This window comes from Toxotes jaculatrix, chromosome 19 (assembly GCF_017976425.1).
Source record: "Toxotes jaculatrix isolate fToxJac2 chromosome 19, fToxJac2.pri, whole genome shotgun sequence".
In the NCBI taxonomy this organism is placed as follows: Eukaryota; Metazoa; Chordata; class Actinopteri; family Toxotidae; genus Toxotes; species Toxotes jaculatrix.
The window spans coordinates 2,318,364-2,342,526 of NC_054412.1; the positions used below are offsets into that span (position 1 = coordinate 2,318,364).

A 24,163-nucleotide genomic window follows, 5' to 3' on the forward strand; every position below is an offset into this window, starting at 1 on the left:
TGCCAGTGTGAGGCTAATTATCTCCACTTTTGCCTGGTACTGTATGAGAGCTGAGTTTATGAAACTCTGCAGCTGCCCCACACTCTGGGGCTTTTTACAGCAGAATATCCTGAAAATAATCACACAAAAAAAACAAACAAAAAACTGATCAGTCATGAGTGCAAAATAACTGTGGTGATATAAAATGTAAATGTACTGTTTAATCATATGTTTGGTTTGTTGACGGTAGCATAGAGGTCACAGGGATCAGCGGAGGCTCAAACACAAGAGGAAGGAGCTTTCACAGAGCTGCAGATCACTGCATCATCATCATCTCCACTCAGAACCTGGAAAACAACACACAAACAGGTCAACACATGAATTACACAACATTCAATGACACAGAATTATACAAGCAAAAGAAACACTGTGAATTCCAGCACCTCAAAAAATCTAGCACCAGTGACTCAGTATAGTTGGATCAGATTGAAGGTTTGTACTGAGCATCTCACAGTCCTTACATGTGCTTTAAAGACACATGTGGAGAGAATAAATACAAACAGCAACGAGCGTGAGATTGTACTGGGTGTCCTGACTGGTTCCTGTAGAAGTGTTTGAAGTCAAATTTAATCAAATTTGATTGATTCTTTTCAAAACTCACATTGTTTTCATCCATCTGTGTTTTGTTCCCTGAAAATGGAAAAAAGAGACTTGATTTTAGCTTCCACAGGTAAAATCCAGGTTCATTAAACTTGCTGATTATTTAAAAGTTTCATCTGTGAATGTTCTCCACCTTCAGTTCTCTTCCATGTATTCACTGCCACAACAGATATTATGAGCACTAATAAACCTACTGTCACAATGACAACACGAAGCCAACCTGGACAGAGAATGAGAACATGAAAAACACTGTGACTGCAGCTTTCTGCTCTGTTCAAAGTCCTGCAGCTCAAAGAAGAGAGAAATGCACATCCTTTTTCAAAACTGCTCCAATTTTCATTTATTGTATTTCAGTGAACGATCATTGTAAACAGTTCATCATGTTCTCACCTGTTTCCTGTCCTGAGGCAGAAGTACTGAAGGTAAACTGCTGCACGTTTCCACTGTTGTTATCTGTCACTTTACACCTGAAGGACTCAGAATTCTTTGATTTGTAAATATAATGAGAAGTTGTAAAGGTCACAATGTCTGAACAGTCAGACGGTAATATCATCATGCTTTTGATATATTTGTCCACAGTTTCACCCTCATACAGCCACTTCACTGTGTGTTTACACTGTTCATATGTGGACACAGAGCAGTTTAACGTCACCTCATCATCGTCCTGATGTTCAGTCACTGGTGAAGATGAAGATAATGTGAGAGAAAGACAACAAGAGTAAAACTTCATCAGTGTGATCAGAATTATTGGAATGTTTCAGTTTGTTGTTCTAACAAAACAGTTTGAGCTGAAAACATTAAGATGGAAATACTCACTGGTAACAACAGACAGAAAAACTACAGAGTCTGGACCTTGTTGTCGTCCTGATTCATCAAACTGTTGACAGTCGTAACGACCAACATCCTCAACTGTGACCTTCTCTATAGCCAGAGAACAGTTCTCTGTAACACTCAGTCTGTCTGATTTAGATTTGGCTTCTTCACTGATCTGACCATGTTTAACCAGCTCTGCTCTGTTTGTTGAACGTCTGAAGGTCCAGTCAGGACTGTCACATTCATCCTGATCATCAAACAGATTTTCACAAGACAAAGTGACGTCTCCTCCATCTCTGACGGTGACAGAGGAGAACTGTCCAATCACAGCTGTGAAAAAGACGAGAGATGAGACACAGAGATATTTTATGTTGACAGCTTGTGTGAGGATCATGTTAGATTCAGCAGTGAGTCTCATCCTTTGTTTCCAAGTTTTCAAAAAATTGTGTCATCCTAAACTTTAAAATGTGTAATATAAAAACTGTAGTGTGTAATTATTCCTGTTCTCACCTGAGGACTGAGGGCTGAAGGTGAACAGCTTCACTTCTTTGCTGTAACCATCAGTCACTTCACACTTAAATAGCTCATCATACTTTGGCTTCTTGAGATAAGAGGAAGGAAACGTGACAGTAGCTGAGCAGACAGACTGTGACTGTGTCTCTATGTCTTTGTTTCCTTCGTCCACAGTTTCACCCTCATACAGCCACTTCACTGTGTGTCTGCACCAGTCATGTGTGGACACAGAGCAGGACAACGTCACCTTATCATAATCCTTACGTCCAGTCACTGGTGAAGATGAAGACAATGTGAGAGAAAGACAACAAGAGTAAAACTTCATCAGTGTGATCAGAATTATTGGAATGTTTCAGTTTGTTGTTCTAACAAAAGTTTGAGCTGAAAACATTAAGATGGAAATACTCACTGGTAACAACAGACAGATGAACCAGAGAGATTGGACCTTGTTGCCGTCCTGATTCATCAAACTGTTGACAGTCGTGACGACCAACATCCTCACCTCTGACCTTCTCTATAACCAGAGAACAGTTCTCTGTAACACTCAGTCTGTCTGATTTAGATTTGGCTTCTTCACTGATCTGACCATGTTTAACCAGCTCTGCTGTGTTTGTTGAATCACTGAAGGTCCAGTCAGGACTGTCACATTCATCCTGATCATCTATCACATTTTCACAAGACAAAGTGACGTCTCCTCCATCTCTGACGGTGACAGAGGAGAACTGTCCAATCACAGCTGTGAAAAAGACGAGAGATGAGACACAGAGATATTTTATGTTGACAGCTTGTGTGAGGATCATGTTAGATTCAGCAGTGAGTCTCATCCTTTGTTTCCAAGTTTTCAAAAAATTGTGTCATCCTAAACTTTAAAATGTGTAATATAAAAACTGTAGTTTGTAATTATTCCTGTTCTCACCTGAGGACTGAGGGCTGAAGGTGAACAGCTTCTCTTCTGTGCTGTAACCATCAGTCACTTCACACTTAAATAGCTCATCATACTTTGGCTTCTTGAGATAAGAGGAAGGAAACGTGACAGTAGCTGAGCAGACAGACTGTGACTGTGTCTCTATGTCTTTGTTTCCTTTGTCCACAGTTTCACCCTCATACAGCCACTTCACTGTGTGTCTGCACCAGCCATGTGTGGACACAGAGCAGGACAACGTCACCTTATCATAAACCTTATATCCAGTCACTGGTGAAGATGAAGATAATGTGAGAGAAAGACAACAAGAGTAAAACTTCATCAGTGTGATCAGAATTATTGGAATGTTTCAGTTTGTTGTTCTAACAAAACAGTTTGAGCTGAAAACATTAAGATGGAAATACTCACTGGTAACAACAGACAGATGAACCACAGAGTCTGGACCTTGTTGCCGTCCTGATTCATCAAACTGTCGACAGTCGTAACGACCAACATCCTCAACTGTGACCTTCTCTATAACCAGAGAACAGTTCTCTGTAACACTCAGTCTGTCTGATTTAGATTTGGCTTCTTCACTGATCTGACCATGTTTAACCAGCTTTGCTGTGTATGTTGAACGTCTGAAGGTCCAGTCAGGACTGTCACATTCATCCTGATCATCAAACAGATTTTCACAAGACAAAGTGACGTCTCCTCCATCTCTGACAGTGACAGAGGAGAACTGTCCAATCACAGCTGTGAAAAAAACGAGAGATGAGACACAGAGATATTTTATGTTGACAGCTTGTGTGAGGATCATGTTAGATTCAGCAGTGAGTCTCATCCTTTGTTTCCAAAACTCCCAAAAAATTGTGTCATCCTAAACTTTAAAATGTGTAATATAAAAACTGTAGTTTGTAATTATTCCTGTTCTCACCTGAGGACTGAGGGCTGAAGGTGAACAGCTTCTCTTCTGTGCTGTAACCATCAGTCACTTCACACTTAAATAGCTCATCATACTTTGGCTTCTTGAGATAAGAGGAAGGAAACGTGACAGTAGCTGAGCAGACAGACTGTGACTGTGTCTCTATGTCTTTGTTTCCTTCGTCCACAGTTTCACCTTCATACAACCACTTCACTGTGTGTGTGCACCAGTCATGTGTGGACACAGAGCAGGACAATGTCACCTTATCATAATTCTTACGTCCAGTCACTGGTGAAGATGAAGACAATGTGAGAGAAAGACAACAAGAGTAAAACTTCATCAGTGTGATCAGAATTATTGGAATGTTTCAGTTTGTTTTTCTAACAAAAGTTTGAGCTGAAAACATTAAGATGGAAATACTCACTGGTAACAACAGACAGAAGAACCACAGAGTCTGGATCTTGTTTTTGTCCTGATTTGTTAAATTGTCTGCAGATGTAACGACCAACATCCTGAACTGTGACCTTCTCTATAACCAGAGAACAGTTCTCTGTAACACTCAGTCTGTCTGATTTAGATTTGGCTTCTTCACTGATCTGACCATGTTTAACCAGCTCTGCTCTGTTTGTTGAAACGCTGTAGATCCAGGTAGTTCTGTTACATTCACCCTGATCATCCATCACATTTTCACAAGACAAAGTGACATCTCCTCCATCTTTGACGGTGAATGAAGAAAACTTTCCTGTTGCTGCTGAGAAGATGAGAAATAAAACAATGCTCTGATTTCAGAATGTGTCTGTTACGTTTCAGTTAATGTGAGAAGGATTTTAGATTCAACATTTGTTCATGTGTCTCATCTTCAAACACAAACAGCAGATGTGACTGGTCATAAACGCAGCTTAGTTAATAATATACCATTAACATTATATGTGAAGTTGAGTTGTGTAATGATGCTGTCATTCATATCTGTACCTGTATCCTTACCTGTAAGCAGCAGCAGGATCATTAATAAAGACGTTTTAATCCATGTGAATTCGACCATCGTGCTCCTTCTGTCTGTTGCATCCCCTCAACTGCCTAGAGTCTCTAAAATAGTGCATCTGTTGGAAAGGTACATCTCACACTTCCTGTGATTAGCATGATGTCACTTCCTCTCAGTGACTATTTTTTGTTGTTTGTTCTGTGAAATTCAAATAGAAGGAGCAGAACAGTTTATCTTTGCCTTGAAATGAGAAATGACAGACAGTTATTGACTAGAGAGAAATGTGTTTGTGCATGTGGAACAGGATTTTGTCCAGTTAAAGTCTGCACCAAGGAAACCATATGAAAACTCCTCACACTCACGCTGTGTCCTGTCCCATGATGCATTTGTTTCAATGACGTCTTTCACCTCATTTAGAATAGAAGAAGAAATTGAATGTGTGAAGATTGTTTGTTGAGATAAATGTGCAGACTGATGTCATGTTCTATAGAAAGTGTTTATTGCAAACACACAGCAGCAGAGCTGGTTAACACACAGATGAGTGAGTAAATGACAAACAGCTGGATTCGTTTTATAGCTACAGCAGGACGTCAGGTGCAAAATGGAAGTTAATTTAAAAAGTTCTTCCTCAAGCTTCAGTTACTTATTAAAAATGAAATGAAGGAGCTGCATTGAACTAATTTCTATCATAAGCTGATGCTGTTTCTGATCAGTGGATTCTGGCAGAAGCAGAGCCTGTGTCCAATATGTCTGCCTGTCTCTCACCCTCTGCACCACCAGAGGGACCCTCAACTCACCTCCTCTGACTGTGGAGAGTTGTGAAGAGAGCAGCTTCAGGCCTCATGTCTGCTGAACTGTCTGTTTACTTCACTGTTTTCTCACTTTGCCACAATTAATCCACAAAACCAGCAACATAACAGTTTCACCACATTACACTTGGTTAACTTCATGTTTATCATCATTCTGCGAAGACTAACATGAATAAGAAACCTTTAAACTGTTCTCATGTTGCATTACGTGAGTAAAAACTTATTTCTTTGGTTTGCTGATGGTAGCGTAGAGGTCGCTGAGATCACTGGAGGCTCCAGCAGAAGAAGATGAAAGTTGCACCGTGCTGTAGATCACTGCATCATTTCTGTTTTTACCAACTATGGGATCAGCCTAGAGTCAAAAAGGATTTTGAGCCTGTAAAGTGATGTTCACATTTTGTACACATGTAGAAAGGTTAAAAAATAAAGTTGTATTTTTGTTTTTAATGCCGTCTAACAACAGAATTGCTGCAGCTTGACTGCAACTTTAATCTGCTCATTAAATTCCGACATCTGTGAAGCTGACGCCTCGGTCTGATGGTAACAACAGAGCACATGTAAAGTCGGTGGGTGTAACTGACCTTCACCAGTGTAACCAATCAGACGGCTTACCCAGGCTTTACTCTGGGTTTTCTTGGTGAATCTGATGGAGGTTTAGAAAGCATCATCTTCAGGATCAGCCCACACAGTGATACTAAAAATATTAACAACACCAAATGACTTGATGACTTGAATGTCTTTGCCCACATCAGAATAAAACAGACATGGCTCAACAATTCACACTGATATAAAAATCAAAATCAGGTGAGTTCTTAATCAATGAAAGCTCTCCTTCAGGCTTCCATCCCATGTTTTAGCGAGAGGAAACCAAACACATTCAGATACTTCCTCACAGCAGGCTGCTGAGTCTTTGAGACATTTCACAGGTGAGTCACCAGAACGTGAACACACCATCAGTTAGTCTGATTTGACCTTTACTCGACTGAACGGTGGAGTGTTGTTATTGGAAGAAAGAGCGAGTTTGTTTCCAAATCTACATACTTTCACTGAAATGTCACTCTTCAGTGTTCATGTTTGTGTCAGTCTCTGGATGAGTGTAGCATCTCCTTCCTGTGACAGCACAGGTGTCACTTCCTCCTTCTCGCTTTCTTTTTCTTCCTATGTCACTTATTTCTGTTTTCATTGTCCTCCTTCGCTGTCTGACATGAATTTTGCACTGACCTGCTTCAGCTGCAGCGAGTGATATTAAATTTACAGCAAAGGAAAGACAATAAAATTATGGTGCAGAAAAAATACTAACAGATAAATAAATTAAAAACTAATGTTGATGAACTGACACCAAACTTCAGTTATCAGTGAGCACTCACTGTTTTTATCAGGAAGCCACATGACTGATGAGTTATTAGTTTCACTTTTTACAATGTGCGACTAGTCAGTGTACTACGCCCCCTCCTGGATAAAAAGCTTATCACAGCAGTAAAACCTGGAAACTGAAATACAGTTCACTTGTAACAGAGAAACATAAATGTAAAAAAAGAAGTAAAAATTATTTCTTTTTATTTATCATTAGGATTAATTATCATAGTAAAATAAATGTCAGTCATTAAAACACTGCACCAAACAAACAAATAAAAAAACCAACAAACAAACAAACAAACAAACCAAACTTTACATTTGAAATGTGGCAGAACTGTGAACTTATTTGTCTTCCTAAATGTTTGGTTAGTTGACATTAGCGTAGAGGTCAGTGGAGCCTATAGCAGAACAGGAGGGAGCTTTCACAGTGCTGTAGACCACTGCAACATCTTCATCACCACCATCACCATCACCCCTAACCTGTGAAACAAGAGGGAAACAATATTAAACACAAACTGACAAATTCATGAACACAAAACATAAGCACAATAACCAGACTCCCCTCACATCCCGAATCCAAAAATCCTGAACATGCTGCCGTATAACGACTGAAATTTTCACTTTGCTGCAGCATTTATGAGCTGATATGATTATCTGATGTCCTGTGTGTGACGCTGACGTGTTGGTCCTGACCAAACATCAGGATTCATCCTCTGGAGACCGTGAGAGACAGAGAGAGGGACAGAGACAGAGACAGACATTCCTTTTCTGAAAAGTCTATGACATCACCAGTATAACCGATCAGACAGCTTACCCGGACTTCACTGTTGGTCGCTCCGGTGTAGCTGATGGAGACGTAGAATAAACCACGTTCAGGATCAGCCTACGCAGTGAACACAACACAAAGACAGCTCAGACTGGAATTCTGTGGTCAGTCAGTTGTATCATCGTCAAAAGGAAATGAGATTGAAGAGCCGCTGTGCGTCTCATCCGGACACATTTCAGAGAACAAATACAAACAACAGTGAGTGTGAGTTTGTTCTGGCTGTGGTGTTTGATTATTTACTTCAAAGCTCACAGCGTTGTGATCCGTCTGGGCTTTGTTCCCTGAGAAGACAAAACAGACGACGTCACAGTGAAAATCAAGGGTTTTCAAACCTTGTTGTTTTATAAAAGTTTCACCTGCAAATTTTCTCACCTTCAGTTCTTTTCCCTTTCATGACTCCTACAACAGTTAACACGAGTGCCAGGAAACCCACAGCTACAATGATGTACAACCACCACCAATCTGAAAAGAGAGAAAGGTTTAAGACGCAGACGTGTGTGTGTGAACACACTGACTGACACACACAGCCGAGAGAAAGACAGAAGGACAGAAAGAGAGAGAACTTTCACTGATTTCCTGAAAACAACAATCGCTTTCAGTTTCCTCTTTCATACTAAGATGCATGGCCATGCGGAAAGGAAGTTACAGCCTTGCAGGTTTGATGAAGCATCACCGTTTGCAGATGTTGTGTTAAACATCTGCTGTAACCAAATTTTTAAAACGTCATCAAACGAATAATATTCCCACCTGTTTTCTCATGAGGTCTGAAGGTAAACTGCTGTGTTTTTCCACTGTAAGTATGTTTTATGTTGCACTTCAATAAGTCGTAGCTCTTTGATTTGTAACTGAAGTGAGTTTCCAGAAAAGTCACGGTGGCCCAGCAGTCAGACCGTGATGTGTTCCAGTTTGTCTCCACATCTCCATCCAACCACTCCACCCTGTGTTTGCAGGCGTCATGCGTCAGCACAGAGCAGTTTAACATCACCTTATCTTCATCCTTATGTTCAGACACTGGTTTAAGGTGGAGATAAAGAGAACAAGAGTAAAATTAACTGAATCACTGTGATCGCTGATCAGAATTATCCTCAAGTCTCAGTAATGTTGTTGTAACAAGACAGTTTGAGCCGGAAAACATTAGGATGTAAATACTCACTTTTAACAGCAGACAGATGAACCATTGAGACTTTACCATGTGAGCTGACATCTTTACAGCCGTACAGACCAACGTCCTCAACTGTGACCTCCTTTAAAATCAGGGAACAGTCCGCGTTAAGGCGCAGTCGGTCTGATTTAACTTTGTCAACAATCTGCCCGTCTTCAACCAGCTTTTTTTTTGCTGATTTGTTTCTTAAACCAACGAAGACCCATTCAGGGCTGCTACAGTTCACATGTGTACAGGGCAAAGACACTTCCTCTCCAAGTCTCACAAGTAAGTAGGAGGTTTTCTCTCCTGTTACTTCTGCTGAGAAGATGGAAGAGAAGCATGAAAAATAAATTAAACTACTTATTGAGAAGATCAACATCAGAAGTTTTCAAAGGCGTCTCGTCCTCCAGTAAAATCATGTTCAACACAATCAATGTTCCAGCCTGACTTACTGTAAATGATGGTTAATGAGCAACTTTCATTCAGTAAATATAGTTACTAACACTGATAAACCTTTTTTTCCAATGCAATTCAGATGTTACGCGTCCTTACCTGTAAACTGAAGCATCACTATCAGAAATAAAGGCACATAACCCATCTGAGCCATCATCATCATCATCATCATGCTGTCGTCTTCCAGTCCGTGTTTAAGCTCTAAGTTTTTAAAGTCTCTAAAATAATTCTACTGAAGGTTTTGCATATGTACTTCCTGCGATTACAGAGGTTTCTCTTCCTTTTTTTTTTATTTTTGTCTCTTTTGTTGATGTTGACTTTGCAGAGGTGGAGCTTGTTAACTAGACGCCTAATCAGACAGAGGATCACTGACAGGACAACATAACCTATTAAACCTATTAAAAAAAAACAAGCTAAATGAGATTTCTCTCTTTTTGGTTTAACTCTGTAGGAAAATAGGTTTGATAACATTGTTGTTTTCTACGGCTGCAGCAGACAGACAGGTGTCAGTGTCAGTCACCTTGGCCAGTAATAAACATAAAGAAACATATAGTAGGGGTAACCAATATTTTAATGTAATTTAGATATGAAAGGTTTCATAAAAACTTTTTTCCCAAATTGAGAGAAGGAGGTGAGTTGTTTAGCATTATGCTTATGGCTGGAATGAAATAATGTTAAAACACTGCAATAAAACGGGCAGCTTTCGCTACATTAATACAATTTTCCATTTACGTGACATCACAGAGGTAAAAAAACAAACAAAAACAAAACAAAAAACAAAAACAAGATCCAGCTGCTGCCTGCATCCACAGAAACCATTAAAGTTAAAGGACAAAATAAAACAACCATGTTAAATAATCACAAGATCATCTGTGAGAAATTCAACACACACTGCTCTCCTGGTAAACATGAATGTGCTCTGAAGTATCTCGAGAAATGAAAACGTAAAGAAGAGGTATGTGAAATGAAGTATGTGAAAACAAGTCCCCTTTAAAAACAACATAATACACAAAGTCAGACTACATCCACATGAAGCCGCGTGATTACACATAAAAACACTGAGTATCTCCACCAGTGTTTTCCTGTCATTTTGGTAAAGATCTCCGTCCACACTGAAACACCTTAACGTCTGCTTTGTACTGGACTCACTTTCATCACTGATTAATCAATATGTCAGAGTGACACATTGAAATGACCCAAATATATTCAGTTTACTACGAAACAGAAAAGAAATTGAAGCTGGAAACCAGGAAATGTTTTTGCTTGGACAAACGACAGATTATCAGAATGACTGAAGATTATTTTCCTGTCAGCTGACTAAACATTTCAGCTGCTGACAAAATCAACACCAACACAGGTTAGTAACACCAGCTGTGCTGTGTGATCCTCTATACTGTCTGAGCAATCACAAAGAAAAGCAGAAGCAAATAAAGATTGCCCTCTTACGGCAGCGTGTTATGATTCACCGACTCAAACATGGTTTTGCAAAAGCTCTATTTTCGGTCGAGTATAACATCTGGTCATTGTGGACAGATGCTGAAACAAAGAGGAAAAAAATGTGTTTTTAAATTTAGCCGGATTAATGTGGACGTACTCTGGATCAGTGCAGCAAAGTTAAAGAAAAAGCACTCAGTCTGGAGGCTGGATACTGGCATTCTGCAGCAGCTGGTCGTGAGACTTCTCACATTGTCATCTTCTCTTCAGTTCGCTGAGGCTTCAACAGCCTCGTCAGCCTCACAGCCCCTGACTCAACTCTGGGCCTTCAGCTGGCTGGACCCGTGTTCAGGGAAGGGGAAGAACTTCAGTCACCAGCTGGTAAAATTCTGACCGTGGCTTTTTGATTTGTCCGCTATCGGAGCCATTTCGAATGGTGACCAGCAGGGACCTGGGGGTCCGCTCCTGTGCTCTGAGCTGGTCAGTGAATTCATCAAAGTGGCTGGTCAAGCTTTGGAACAGCAAACTCGGGTTTCCTGTCCGTCCCCATCGTTTGTTTTCAGTGCAAATCATTAAGAAAAGTCTTTCTTACATCCACTGTGCCTCACACTGAAGGAGCTGTAACAAAGTGCCTCAGTTTGCAGGGGACATTTTTCTTTCTTTTTTTTTTTTTTTTTGGAAAAAAAAAAAACCTCAGTAACAAAACTAGAATCTCAGTTAAAATAACAAGGAAAAATATACACAAATATATGTTTCAAATATATTATGTACATTTACACAAACCCTTTAAAAAGTTGATCAACACAAGGCTGCCTCTTCAAAAGTGTTCACACAGACAGTGCCATCATCGTCTCACATAATGTAAACGCCAGACACTGAGCGTGTTGCTGCTGGAGACGACCTTAAACTCCTTCTGCCCTCTTTCCTTTATGTTTAACGTTAACTCCTCCCACAAATGTTATTTTCTCTTTCCTCAAACTAAAAAGGCAAAAAACATTTGATAAACACACGACATACGCAGCACGTCGGTCGGATCTACAGCAACAACACGACATCTCCAAAATGTTCACAAATGCAGGCAGCGTGTCGTCTAATGGGAAATTATACTAAAGTTAATAAAAACTCCCTATGTTGTATTGCAGTGTGTTCAAGGCCAAACTCCATTTAGTGAATTATAAATTTTACAATTGTTGGCATTCGTCGTTAATCACATATCCGATAGGTCTGCTCCAATTTGAAAATCCAGATTGTGGTCATGATGTATCCTGAACCTTCAGCAGCGACTTTAAATGAACAGTCATTTGCTCTCGGCTTTGGTTGCTGTGTTGAGGCTCGTTTTCTCCCACCCAGTGACTGGGCGGTTTAGGTAAGACACTGGGTGAGGGCGGCTCACTGAACTTAGCTCCAGCATAAACTTTCTCGCCATCTTTGAGGTATTCGGGCGCGGTTTCAGCAGGCGATGCGCTCGTGATCTTCAAGTTGTTGGAGGCATGGAGAGGTTTTTTCTGCTCTCGGGATGGAGGCTGGTGGGGAGAAGAGGGCTTATTCGGGCTGCTGGGATCTTTCTTCCTTGTGGTGTGAGAAGCATTAGGTGTTTGGTCCTGCTTGGGCTTGTGGCTCCTGGTGTTCACATTTTGGGTCATCTGATCGTGTCTGGGAAGGTTGCGGGCAGTTTGGCCTCCTGGCTGCACAGTCCCTCGCTCCAACCTGCCACCTTTGGATTTCAGCAGCTATAAAACAGAAACAAACAGTTATTAATCCAACGGCAGGAGAAACGTAATCCTGTTATTGAACTTCTGAAAACATAACTGATATCATCATGTTGAGTGTAAAACTTCACATTTGATCTTGAAAACAGAGACTGTTTTAATCTGTATTTTGCCACTCCGACCAGGTGACATGACATATCATTACCATGTAAGTTGATGTGGTAAACTCGTTAGCAAAAAGCTGCTTATTTACATCAGTGGTGGACTATTTTGATAATTAATCATTCCAGTTGCTTTTCTAAGCAAAATGTCAAACGTTTGCAGGTTCCAGCGTCCCAGATGTGTGGATGTCCGTTCTTTCTGTCCTCTAAACCTCCTACCCATAGTAACTGCAGACTTACACAAGTCAATAACCCATTGCTTCATAACAAAGTCTGTTAAACTTCCTGCATCATAAAAATTTGTGACGCAGTTTCTTTTCAGTGTTTCGAAAACTGCAGCTTCCTCCCTTCCTTTGTTTTACAGACGAGCCTGTCAGCCATGTGCAACCTGGGGCATTTTTTCACATGACTACTTTATCACAAGGATTAGTAACTACGTCACCTGAAACTGCCTCAGGCACAACAGTGGATTTCAGCACAATTAAAGGCATGTTATTCCAAGAACGCATGAAAATTTAAAAAATAGTGACATAAAAAAGGGGCAACTAAACATTATTTTCAAATTCTGGCTATTTTCAGAATCAGTCCAAAATAGTGAAAAAATAAAACCTGAGGTGCTTGTACTTCACTTCTACTCTATGTATCAGGAAAATACTACACTTCTTCTTACTCTACCCTACTAGTACATTTATTGTCAGCTGTATTTACTTCACAAATAAAGATTTTTGCAAATATCATATACTTCATCCTTTTAGGCTGAACAGAGCTGCAGCACCAAAGATAATGACATCTATAAACCGAGAGCTCACCTCTTTCTTGGCTCCCTGTTTGAGATGATGGATGGTCAGTACGGTCTGTGTACCGGCAGGGAGCTCGGTACCGGGCTGAGCCGCGGGTCTGTTGGCAGTTGAGGCAGTCAGAGTGTTGTTGTTGTGGTCGGACAGACGGATGTTGGGGATGTTTCTCGGAGCTTTCTGGTGGTGGTGCAGCGGCGCCGTCGACCGCAGCTTCCTCCCTCCTTTCTTCAGTAGCGCCTGCCTCGCTTTGTTGCCCGTGTTCACCCCATCGCTGCTGGAAATCAACAATACCGGGTTGTTGTTTTCGACGTTGCCGATGTTGGCTTCATCGCTGTGAGCCGAAGATCCGTCCAACATTTTTCTGAAGTGGCGAAAACATAAACAGGCTGTGAAATTCCTCTGCAGCTAAGTTGTTTTAGCTAACAACGTCACAAGCTAACAGTTAGCTAAGTGGGTAAAACACTTTCTTATCCAAAGTGTCGTTTCACAGAAAGAACTGATTAACGAATATAACGTTATATTGTCGTCTCAGAAGTTCCTGTGCGTGATGTTATCAATTTTTAATTATTTCTGCTGCTAAAAATTATCGACAGACGTCTTGTTCCGAGATGGCGCGTCTATGCTAGCGAGCTTGTAAAAGCAGAAGCATATCAATGGCTGGCCACAATAAAAGATAGAACTTCCGGTTATTTCTTTCAAATTAAAACGACGACTGTTCATTCACAACAGCATAAAGTTGTGTTGCGAACTGAAGAATCTGCAGTGCATGAAAACTTCTGTTAAAAAAATAAAGACATTTGCACATATGAAGAGCTCACGTGATATAGTGTTTTGCCATAAATTAAACTACCCAACAGTACATACATGTCGAGCCGAAATTATGAGTTCATCAATCGCTTAGTTGAGAAAATTGGCTATTTTGATTTGGTCAAAATAGAGAAGCTCTAGCTTCTCAAATGTGACTTTTTGCTGTTGTAGAATGAAGCGTATGGACGCTGTATCGTCGTCGTCCCTTTTTCACACTATTATTTTGTAGACAAATTTTCCCAACTTCTGGTGTTGTTCTGTGTAACTTGACCTGTTTCTACTTCCGGGGCCCCTGTTTCCAGTAAGAGGTGTTACCAGTTTCATCCTGTCAGTGACGTTTTACCTTTTTATTTGGCTGCACCTTTTGGAGGCGGAGCACAACAGTAAGACATAAAAACAGAAAAAATCCTGTGCAGTTCAGATCCATCATGGGAGAACTGTGAGGCTGCAACCAACAATTCTATTTGTTATCAATACGTCTGACAATAGTTGTTTCCAATAATTGACTGCTCAGTGTATAAACATTCTCTCACACAGTATGCACAAACAAACACACATCCGCTGACACTGCACACAGGTCTGGTATCACAGTTTTACTGTAGAAAACTTTTGACCACTTTTTGTTCACAACAGACCCCAAACTCACCTTCATTAACATTCGGTAAAGTGTGCGTCTCTTCACTACGTCTACTCCGCCATCCTTCATTTTAGAGCCAGGATGAACTTCAAAAAACACTGACAATAAACTGGTGGGCTGGTACTTTTTTTTTTCATACATTATATGTTTTAAGTGCACAAAAGTTCTAAAAACTATTACTCGTGAGTGAAAAAACAGTCGCTCCACTACATAATGGGCTAATAAGTATTTGGCAAAGAGAACCAAGAAACTGAAAGGCAAATCTGAAACTCACATGGGAGGACATGTTAAAGGTTTGTTTCAGTACAAAAAATAGATATATAAACAATATACAAATACAACATAAACATCTAAATATCCATCCCTGTGAGTGCAGTACATTTCATTTGTCACCATGACATCTGAAGGCAAATCAAAGAGACATGGAGGTGGAACTTCGTCTGGGAGCTGGAGACAGCATCAGGGCTCAAGGCTGTGCCTCAGCTTCAGGATCGTCGTAGATGTAGCTGCCGACACCTCCAGTGTTTACACCTGAGAGAGAGCAGGACACAGCCTTTACCTCTAAAGGATCAGTTCACCCAAATAACAGAAATCCTAAATGAAAACACCATATATTAGACAAATACTTTAGATAAATAACCTCTGAAATGTATATAATGGAAAGATGATGAAAACTCAAATTTGGAAGGAACTTTTTTTAGTCATCTTTTAAAAGTATCTGAATTGGTTTCCTCCAGCTATTTGTGTCGTTTTACAGACAGATGACTGTGGACATGGAGATCCAAGGACAGTCTCCCTCTAAGCACCAGCCCTCCTGCTGCCCAGGGCCCTGTACCACACTGAAAGTGTTTCTAACTTCACACCTTTGGGTCCAAACAGCACAGCGTAGCATGGCTTGTGGCAGTACGGCTGTCCATCATGCTGTAACAGAGAGACAATAATTCCACTTAATTCCTCCATAAGTGTTGTCATTAACTGATATTTCATCATAACTAAACTTTCAGCGACATAAGATCACGATCAATAAGTCAGTAAAAATAACAAGAACTACAGATTGAAGAATTGCAGGTTTTTGTTGTTTTTGAGTGTAGCCCTGTTGCACGGCGACCACCGACCCCCCACACCCCACGTCTCACCTCTGCATGGCTGCCGGCAGCCAGAGTCTTGCTGCATCTCTCACAGCGCAGACAGGGCCGGTGCCAATTTTTTCCAAGAGACGACACCTTCTCGGCTGTGCGCGCACACACACACACACAGACACACACACAGACCACCATGGAGATAGTCACTATGGCAACTGGCCGACTTAGCCATTTAGACACGTTCCAACATTTCTATACTTGCACATAGAGAGATATGAAGACAAATGATCTGCTCACCGAAATATACCGTCTTGTTGCATCTGGGGCAGATGTTGGGTCCTCCAGAGAAAGATGAAAAGCTTGCAGCTGGAAAAGTAGCACTGAATTAGGATAATGTATTGTTTAGTGTGGAGAAACGTTGTGAATTTCCCTTGGGGATGAATAATGTATCTATCTATCTTTCTAAATAGCAGCTTTGTCAGGTAAGTGAACATTACTGTCCAAATATGCTGATTTACAACTTCTTCAAGGAATCCAGTTGTGTGCTTTTGTGTGTTTTTTGCAAACACACAAACTCTCATGTCATCCCTCTCCCTGTTTTCATCTCCCTGTTTTTCTCCTTAAACACAAACATCTTCAAATGATCATTTTCACTAAACTTTTCACTTTGTCATCTTGATTTTCCTCCCCATGTCCTCAGTATGTTACAGTAACATTCTAGTCTAAACCGACTGTCTCCTAATCCATGCAGAGGATTCTATTTTAGCGGACGCTGAATTTCTCTTCCTAACACATGACAGTTTTTTTTTTATTTTCTGCTGCACACGTTTCTCACCCTTTACTGGTCCCCGGGCAGGGGCTTTTTTCTCCTCCTCTGGTTTAGCATCTGTTTCCATGGAGACGGCTGCGGGGGCTTCGTTGACAGGAGTGTCGTAAATGTAGGAACCAGCTCCGCCGATGTTCACGCCTAAAACACGGGCGAACATTGCATTTACAAACCCAGATATGATCAATACAGATCGTTTACACATTTTAAAATGTAAACAAGAAGGAACTGCACCTTTTGGCCCAAAGAGGGCAGCGTAGCAGGGCTTGTGGCAATAAGGTTTCCCATCATGCTGCGAAATAGAAAGATGGAGGAACAGTAAGCGAAAGCATCCATTCTTCAAACGTCTCTGAGTGAATCTAAGCTAAACCAATTGTTTGTACTGTTCTGACTCCGAGTGGAAAAGTTTAGTGAAACACATTTTTGTTTTCAGTCTGTTTGGATTGAAAATAATGCCAAATAGCAAACGAAGCAGAACTTATTCACTGGAGTTTACAAGACTTGTCTGCTCTCTGTTATCTTCTCTTTTCACACCAATTTATAACACAGGATAAAAGAGCTAAATATCAGTATCAGTTCATTCTATGGTCTGTCTGTCAGCACCTCATTATTCTCTGTGAAAGCAGTTCCCTAGAAATGACACACTACTCTCTTTTTTAAGAACTATGTGCTGCTTGAAACTGACGTGTCTTTTCCAGTGAAACCTCCTTGGCTTCACTTCGAAAATACATTTTTAGACGTGAATAATTCAACAATGTATTTTGTCGTTCAGCCAGAATTACATTACGTATCTTCTTCTAAAATATGAGGCGCTGCTGTAGATTAAACGTAACAGCATGATCATCACGTCTGAATGCATTTACACTTAAGACCTTGTGTTTTATGGTTTTACATGGACAAACTGCACCACATGCAGTCGATTTTTGGCCTCTCATGACAGAGGATGTAACCTCAGTAGGAAGTACCTGCAGTTTCTTTGTGGTCAAACTCATATAGTCACTGTACCGTGTTTTCTGTGGAGTTTCTCTGTGGTTAGAAATTCAGCAGAGTGACTGTACAAGTTTGACCGCAACAGAACCCAGTACTTCCTGCTGGGGACACAGTGTGTATCTGAAAAAACCTACTGCCTGTAACAGCAAGTAGTTAAACTCTTTACATAATAAACCACAAACATCACAGCATTTGATCTAGTTCACCAGGCAGATCCTTCTCTTTCTGTTGGAATCTACATTGTTATTATTTGCAGCCAAAAGTTGAGAAAAGTTTGTGGTGAAGTAAGATAAAGGCGTTTTGAAGTCAGCTCCTCTTACCTCGGCGTGGCCTCCTGGATTCAGCGTCTTGTTGCAGCGCTCGCATTTGAGACAGAACTTGTGCCAGTCTTTCCCTAAAGACGACACCTTCTCGGCTGTGGAAGAAGAGGAGACAGAAATCAGGAATTTACATCAAACCGCATCATAAAACTACAGCGTCACATGTTCATGGGACATTAAGCTTCACAGGTTTTAATGGGGTGCCCAAGCACCAATAAAAAGAATCGAGATCCAATCATCAAAACCACATCCAGACGGGTCACACACATACTGCACAGTATTGAGCCACATGAAAACACAAACTGAAAAGTGTTTCCTGGAGGTGCGTAAACTAAAACGGTCCGGAGAACACAATCAAAATGCAGCTAAGATTTTAACACACACACAGAAACAGTGGAAGAACCAGCTCAACCAAAACCAAAGTACATTCCTCCATCCCTGAAACTTTACTGACACTGCATTTTGTTCTATTCCCTAATATCACTGCTGCCTAAGCTAAGTAAACCTAAACTTCATTCTAAACTTAACCACAGAACCAAGTTTTAAAGGAATGGTTTGATATGTCGGGAAATATAATTATCCACTTTCCAGCAAAGACTTTAATGAGAAAATCAAAACCACTCTCACGTGTTTCTGTGTAGCTTTGCTTGGTATGAAGCTCAATTAAAGCGTTACACCTCATTTGTTTAATCTGTACAAAAAGAGTAAAATGACAATCCACCATTTGTTATGTACTGAACTAATTCTTGGCCAGGACCAGTTGCCTGGCAACTGCCTGAGATTTCAGGAATTTACTGTTCCCGGCCAAGAAAGTGTTGTGTTGCTAGAAGGTGGATTTTGTTACCTTGGACAGAGACAATCATCAATATCAAACAAGTTTATTTCCCAAAATGTAAAACTTGAGGAGCTGAGGACCAGACAAAGTGACTGCAGTGTAACACAATATGCACTGCAGCCACTATCACCAATAACTAATAATATTCTGTTTTATTCTATCAAAACATTATATTTTGACAGAACTGACATGTTGGTGCAGTTAAATGTCAGTTAAATTATGATGGAAAAATAAAGTTCTGAAACACTGACAAGTCCTCCTACAGTAAAACTTGAAAACCAACAGTATCTATTTAAGGAAAGCTGAAAATAAAAAAATGGATACATCCAGGATGAAAAAAAATAGAGAAAGGTTAGATTATGCCCTGCTCAGTAAAATAAAAAACAACACAACCCTCCCCATCTGCTGGCCTCTGCCCTCTGAAATCAGGGAGAAGCCTTTGTTCAAACTACTCAACAGTTTCCTTCACAGAGAGGTTTGTGAAAAAGAAAGATGGACAGAGGGAGAGAAAAATTCACTGACAGTCATTTATCTGTTTGTCCTCCTCCCAAAATATCCCCACAGATACACTGAGGCCCAGATACAACATGACACTTCCTGTTTAGACTCACTGACTGCCCAGCCTGTCACTGTGATATGTGACAGTAGGTCACCTTGGCACACAGGGAGCACTTTGCATTGATGGTGGATGACGTGCATTTGCAAGTGTACATTCATTACTTTGGTTATCTGTCCATCACTGTAGGAAACATAAGAATCTACTGAACAAATCACATTAAATGTTTGGTTGCACCTGCAGGGCGCAGTTTGCTGCTGTTCTCCAGAGAAATGATGAAGAAAGAACAGAAAGAAAATCGATCTATATGGCGACACATGTGCAATCAATAAATTATTTACAATGCCATGTGGTGTGGCTCCAACGTGAAGCTGAAAACTGATATATGGTCACTGAACTCACTCCTTAGCAAGATCAATCTTCTTTAATCAACACACATGTCCGATAACCAGGGATCAACCCACATAAAATAATTACACTTCCATTTGTAGGTGGAAGATGGTGATTTGTGCTAAGCTGTTAGATAACACAGTTCAGGACAAGTCTGATAATGGCTCACTGTAATCTTATCCGAAGATAATGAACCCACTACAGTCTGTTCTGGCAACAGATTGGTTGCCGGTTTGAGCCTGGGACTCTGCATTTTTTGATCATTTCCAGAGAGACACTGTCAGTTCCATTTCGCACACAATCCTGGGGACATGGTGACACAGCACAGAGCAAACGCAAGATCATTACAACAAGAGGGTTATTAGATTCAGATATTAGCTGTTTTGGGCCCTGGTGGACCACAGCTGTAATACTGAGACTCCCACAGTGTGTCTGTTATACTTGATGTTTTGTTGTATATACATATTATTCCTGTTGGCAATTGAAGCCACTTTGAATATTAGGGCTGCAACTAACAATTATTTTCCTTATCAATTAATCTGACAATTAGAGGATTAATCAGTTATAATAAAAAACATCTGAAATTAGCGAAAAATACCCGTCACAGTTTCATGAAGGCTAAGGTGAAGTCATGAAACAGCTTGTTTTCCCAAATCTACAGTTCAATCTACCATTCAGTTTACTCCTGAATAACTGATTCATCTATAAATTGTTTCAGTTCTATTACGTATTGTAGGGTAGCTGTAGTTTCATAAATGTCTGTCATAAGAAAGAGAAAAGCATCTCTAACAGCAATGATATAAAATAATTTCCCAAAATTAATGTACATCCAGTGATCCAATATCTATATATAACCACATCAGCATGTAATTTTATCAGTTTTACCCCAACGATTCCTTAAAAATGTACAAAAAAAGACCATGAATTAAAATAAACTGATATATTTTTTTAGAGCTATTTCCATTAAATGTTTAATTTTTGTCAAACGTTAAAAATAGCTGTGATGTCTGTCAGACACAATATATTTATATAATTAATATAAAACAAAAACCCTTTTGCTCGGTGGGTTACACGGGTCATATAATAAATCTGTTTTTTAAAGAGCTCACTGAAATACGGAGGATTAAAGAATAACAGACAACCTTTTCATCAGGTCTGACACTGATGGGCACACTCCCACCCAGCAGCCAAAGCCTTCGCCTCTGGCTACAATCACGATGCAGGGCGGCCTCTGCTGCACTTACCGAAATACACCGTCTTGTCGCATTTGGGACATTTTGACGCCATGTTCCCTGTGAACCGGATCAGGACAGAGTGAGCGTCGTTTTCTGTCGGTCCACCGGCAGCCCGTCTTTCTGCTGGCCGTCTGACTGCAGCTCCAGCGGCGCAGACACACCTCAGAGGATGGTGGTGATGATGGTGATGGGAGTGACCGAGGCGCGCATCCTCCCTTTGCTTCTTCTTCGTCGTTTGCATAACTCCGCCCTCACGGTGACATCATGCAGTAACTGCACACGAAATGGCATCTCTACCCTCTGTCCATGCACTCCTCACAATGCTTTGTTAATCAACGAATGTATCTGTGGTGATCATCGGTTCAGAATCAGGCTGAACGTCCAGGAACAATGACCAGAGGGCAGAGCAGAGGGAGTATCCAGGTGAGACAGGTGCAGGAGAACCTGAGGCAGAGCGCAACTTGAATCAGCAGCAGGAATAATTACACAGGGAACTAACTGTGGACAGACTCAGCTGCAGGCTGGTGTGGAATGGAGTGAAAAGCCAGTGCTCATATAGTGCAGGCAAGGGGTGTGGTTTCCTTATTTTTTGTACTTGTGACCATTGTACTATTGTGTTTATTACCTGTACACGGCTGCTATAACAGTTGAATTTCCCAGTTTGGGATCAATAAAGTATTTTTATCTTATCTTATCTTATCTTACTGGCTGATCAGGAACAGGTGAGCGGGAGAACTGGAGGGAATCCAGAAGTAGGTCAGCCACGCCCATTCCTAGACAGACACACACACACACACACACACAGGGTGCATTAACTGTCTTAAGAAAGAAATCATGAAATAATAAAATTCATTTTGGCATCCTTGTACTTCATTTATCTCTCAGCTCCTATCAACTGTGGAGAAAATCTAGGAGCATTTACGCAGACACTTCACTTGATTGCAGTTTTTGTACTTGTGCTTTACAGTTGTGCGTTACTTTATATTTCTGCTCCGTTATATTTCATTTGAAAATACTCTTTGCGCCACTTGCACAAACTACACCTAGTATTTACTTTGCTCCACAACATTTATCTGACACCCGGACAAACGTCTCCTGTGCCATTAGCATGATGACATGTCAGTTTGCACATCTGCAGTTGGTTGAGAGCTGAAACTCCACAGCAAATTATCATGACATTTTGTTTGAATTCCCATCGCTGTCAGTGGATTACTGCTGAATGCTTTGGTGCCACTTACAACTTTTCATTTAATCCAAACACTGGGCCAAAAACTGAATTTAGAAAAATAAAATCAAACTCTGGTGCAGTGCTGTTTTTCTGAGTTGTATTTTTAGGTTAGAAAGAGATTTCTTGTACACACTATACTCCATGAAGGACATTAACTATCACATAGACCTCTGAGTGTAATAATCCCATCTACAGGCACGGTGTGTGCCACTGCAGATGATTTTATTTTGGTTAATCTTAAATCCTAGCAATGCTGGCTCCCCTGTATTCATCAGTGTAACCCGTCAGCGCTGTTTGTTTCCTCTGTGTGGTTGTTAGGTTACGCTGCCTGACAGCGCAGCTCTTCACAGGGAATGTTAAGTGATGCTCTGCAGCTCCCAGGATTATTGCTCTGTGTATTCTTGGCACCATGATACTGGAAGAGCTGACACTGGATGGCCTTTAGTGTGTAATTAAGAATAAAAATAGATTAAAATTTAAACGTAGCTTGTTTTATTTTTGAGGTCAAACATACAGCATCACCATCTTTCACTCTTCTCATTAAAAGATCCCTAAAAACTGCAACGGCACTAAACAGAGTCATCACAAAAATTAAAATGGGAACAATTTAAATACTGAACCTCCCAAACTCAAGGCCACATTAACCCACCAGAGGGCCCTTGGGCCCCTGAGTAAAAATGAACCACTTAAAACCCACTTTTATACGCAGGGATCTCAAACCAAATGCTTGTTGGATCATCTGTCGCCTCACAGAAAGTCGTTTTCTGCTTTCTGCAGTTTTGCTTTCTGTTAGCATTTCCTCTCAATGTTCATCTCGGTTCTCTTGCACCGAGACGCAAAAATTAAGGTGGACTGGAGACAACTGGCACTTCATGAAGGAGACATTCTGCATTGGATATTCAAGAACAAATGTGTGATAGAGGGACTTTCCTCTCCCGTGAGTCTCTCAGGCCGACGAGCCATGCAGTATTTTCTACGAGATAAACACACATAAACAGATTCAGGAAAGATGGAAACAGTGGCAATTTTTTTCCAGTGAGTGAACTTAGTCTTGAGCCATCTAGGGCCTGGGAATGCACTAATCTTAAAATAAACAGGACCAGATTGTGTCTGTCTATAGTTTTGGCACGGACATCAGGGATGACTGGATGTCTAGAATGTGTGTGAGTGTGTGTGCATATCTACCATTCTGCTTTCCAACTGAAAAAAGTCAAGTATGCTTTAACATATATTTAAGAATATCACTCACTCTCGTCAAATTACACTAAGACAAGTTTAGAAATGCAGTAAATAAAGAAAAAGAAAAAAAAACATTAAGACAAGGCTAAGAGTCTACAGTTGAACCCCAAAATGTTTCTTCACACCTTTACACAAAGACACATCCTTTCTTTTGGAACTTGAATTTGAACATGCAGATTTGATTTACAGGTTTACAAAGATTGACTTAAAAACTAAAAACCTTGGAATTAATGGTAAACATCACTTTACACGCTCAAAATCGTTTCAACCCTAATACGGTTCTTGGTTGAATAGAGCAGAGGTTGATACAGGTGTGGAGTGGTGCATACCTGCCGGTTGAGTCAAGAAGTAGAATATATTGGCTCGATCCGCTTTTCCATTAATCCAAATGCTAGAACGATAATGAATCCATTTTTTTAGTTGAAGTTTTGCCTCACGTTGGACACGTGCACACACTGGCTCAACTATTTGTTTTTAACACTATTATTGTTCGCGAAATTGCTCTATAAATGCAGCAGAACACAGAAAACGGTCTAATTTCCTTCCTAACTGAAGG

General features: G+C 40.5%; 4 protein-coding genes across 7 annotated transcripts; all 4 read right to left on the reverse strand.

Annotated features, from left to right (window-relative positions):
• Positions 1-144: 144 nt before the first annotated feature.
• On the reverse strand, positions 145-4,797 carry LOC121199931. Its single transcript, XM_041064947.1, has 9 exons — positions 4,776-4,797; positions 3,804-4,004; positions 3,296-3,622; positions 1,963-2,238; positions 1,456-1,782; positions 1,030-1,317; positions 773-859; positions 641-669; positions 145-326 (listed from the first exon to the last, which is right to left on the reverse strand). The coding sequence occupies exons 1-9, from the start codon at positions 4,795-4,797 to the stop codon at positions 258-260; spliced, it is 1,626 nt and encodes a 541-aa protein (XP_040920881.1). The 3' UTR covers positions 145-257.
• A 2,325-nt stretch (positions 4,798-7,122) lies between these two features.
• Positions 7,123-9,790, reverse strand: LOC121199598. Of its 4 annotated transcripts, none has more exons than XM_041064436.1 (7): positions 9,461-9,790; positions 8,918-9,223; positions 8,512-8,775; positions 8,137-8,274; positions 8,005-8,045; positions 7,753-7,821; positions 7,123-7,418 (listed from the first exon to the last, which is right to left on the reverse strand). In XM_041064436.1, the coding sequence occupies exons 1-7, from the start codon at positions 9,531-9,533 to the stop codon at positions 7,305-7,307; spliced, it is 1,005 nt and encodes a 334-aa protein (XP_040920370.1). In that variant the 5' UTR covers positions 9,534-9,790; the 3' UTR covers positions 7,123-7,304. The 4 variants fall into 4 exon arrangements, with proteins under 4 accessions (XP_040920370.1, XP_040920371.1, XP_040920369.1 ...); XM_041064437.1 differs by having other exon boundaries at positions 8,137-8,226; positions 8,918-9,226; XM_041064435.1 differs by having other exon boundaries at positions 8,918-9,226.
• Positions 9,791-11,437: 1,647 nt separating this feature from the next.
• pnrc1 (proline-rich nuclear receptor coactivator 1) lies at positions 11,438-14,099 on the reverse strand. Its single transcript, XM_041064440.1, has 2 exons — positions 13,475-14,099; positions 11,438-12,525 (listed from the first exon to the last, which is right to left on the reverse strand). The coding sequence occupies exons 1-2, from the start codon at positions 13,817-13,819 to the stop codon at positions 12,049-12,051; spliced, it is 822 nt and encodes a 273-aa protein (XP_040920374.1). The 5' UTR covers positions 13,820-14,099; the 3' UTR covers positions 11,438-12,048.
• Positions 14,100-14,888: 789 nt separating this feature from the next.
• On the reverse strand, positions 14,889-24,120 carry LOC121200067 (cysteine-rich protein 2-like). Its single transcript, XM_041065127.1, has 11 exons — positions 23,937-24,120; positions 23,066-23,341; positions 21,846-21,913; positions 21,150-21,584; positions 18,125-18,219; positions 17,049-17,106; positions 16,824-16,955; positions 16,286-16,354; positions 16,043-16,137; positions 15,770-15,827; positions 14,889-15,437 (listed from the first exon to the last, which is right to left on the reverse strand). The coding sequence occupies exons 4-11, from the start codon at positions 21,379-21,381 to the stop codon at positions 15,373-15,375; spliced, it is 804 nt and encodes a 267-aa protein (XP_040921061.1). The 5' UTR covers positions 21,382-21,584; positions 21,846-21,913; positions 23,066-23,341; positions 23,937-24,120; the 3' UTR covers positions 14,889-15,372.
• Positions 24,121-24,163: the final 43 nt, after the last annotated feature.

Excerpts from the sequence above, each read along its gene's own strand:
- LOC121199931 (XM_041064947.1), bottom strand. The coding sequence starts at position 4,797 with ATGATCCTGCTGCTGCTTACAG. Across the intron at positions 2,239-3,295 it reads TCATCTGTCTGTTGTTACCA|TGACTGGACGTAAGGATTAT; the intron begins GTGAGTATTTCC and ends CATCTTCACCAG. Across the intron at positions 860-1,029 it reads TGCCTCAGGACAGGAAACAG|GTTGGCTTCGTGTTGTCATT; the intron begins GTGAGAACATGA and ends TTCTCTGTCCAG.
- LOC121199598 (XM_041064435.1), bottom strand. The coding sequence starts at position 9,533 with ATGATGATGATGATGATGATGGCTCAGATGGGTTATGTGCCTTTATTT. Across the intron at positions 9,227-9,460 it reads AGTGATGCTTCAGTTTACAG|CAGAAGTAACAGGAGAGAAA; the intron begins GTAAGGACGCGT and ends CCATCTTCTCAG. Across the intron at positions 8,046-8,136 it reads GAAAGGGAAAAGAACTGAAG|GGAACAAAGCCCAGACGGAT; the intron begins GTGAGAAAATTT and ends TTGTCTTCTCAG.
- pnrc1 (XM_041064440.1), bottom strand. The coding sequence starts at position 13,819 with ATGTTGGACGGATCTTCGGCTCACAGCGATGAAGCCAACATCGGCAAC. Across the intron at positions 12,526-13,474 it reads AACAGGGAGCCAAGAAAGAG|CTGCTGAAATCCAAAGGTGG; the intron begins GTGAGCTCTCGG and ends TCTGTTTTATAG.
- LOC121200067 (XM_041065127.1), bottom strand. The coding sequence starts at position 21,381 with ATGCAAACGACGAAGAAGAAGCAAAGGGAGGATGCGCGCCTCGGTCAC. Across the intron at positions 18,220-21,149 it reads CGACAAGACGGTGTATTTCG|CCGAGAAGGTGTCGTCTTTA; the intron begins GTAAGTGCAGCA and ends CTTCTTCCACAG. Across the intron at positions 15,438-15,769 it reads TGTGCTGTTTGGACCCAAAG|GTGTAAACACTGGAGGTGTC; the intron begins GTGTGAAGTTAG and ends GCTCTCTCTCAG.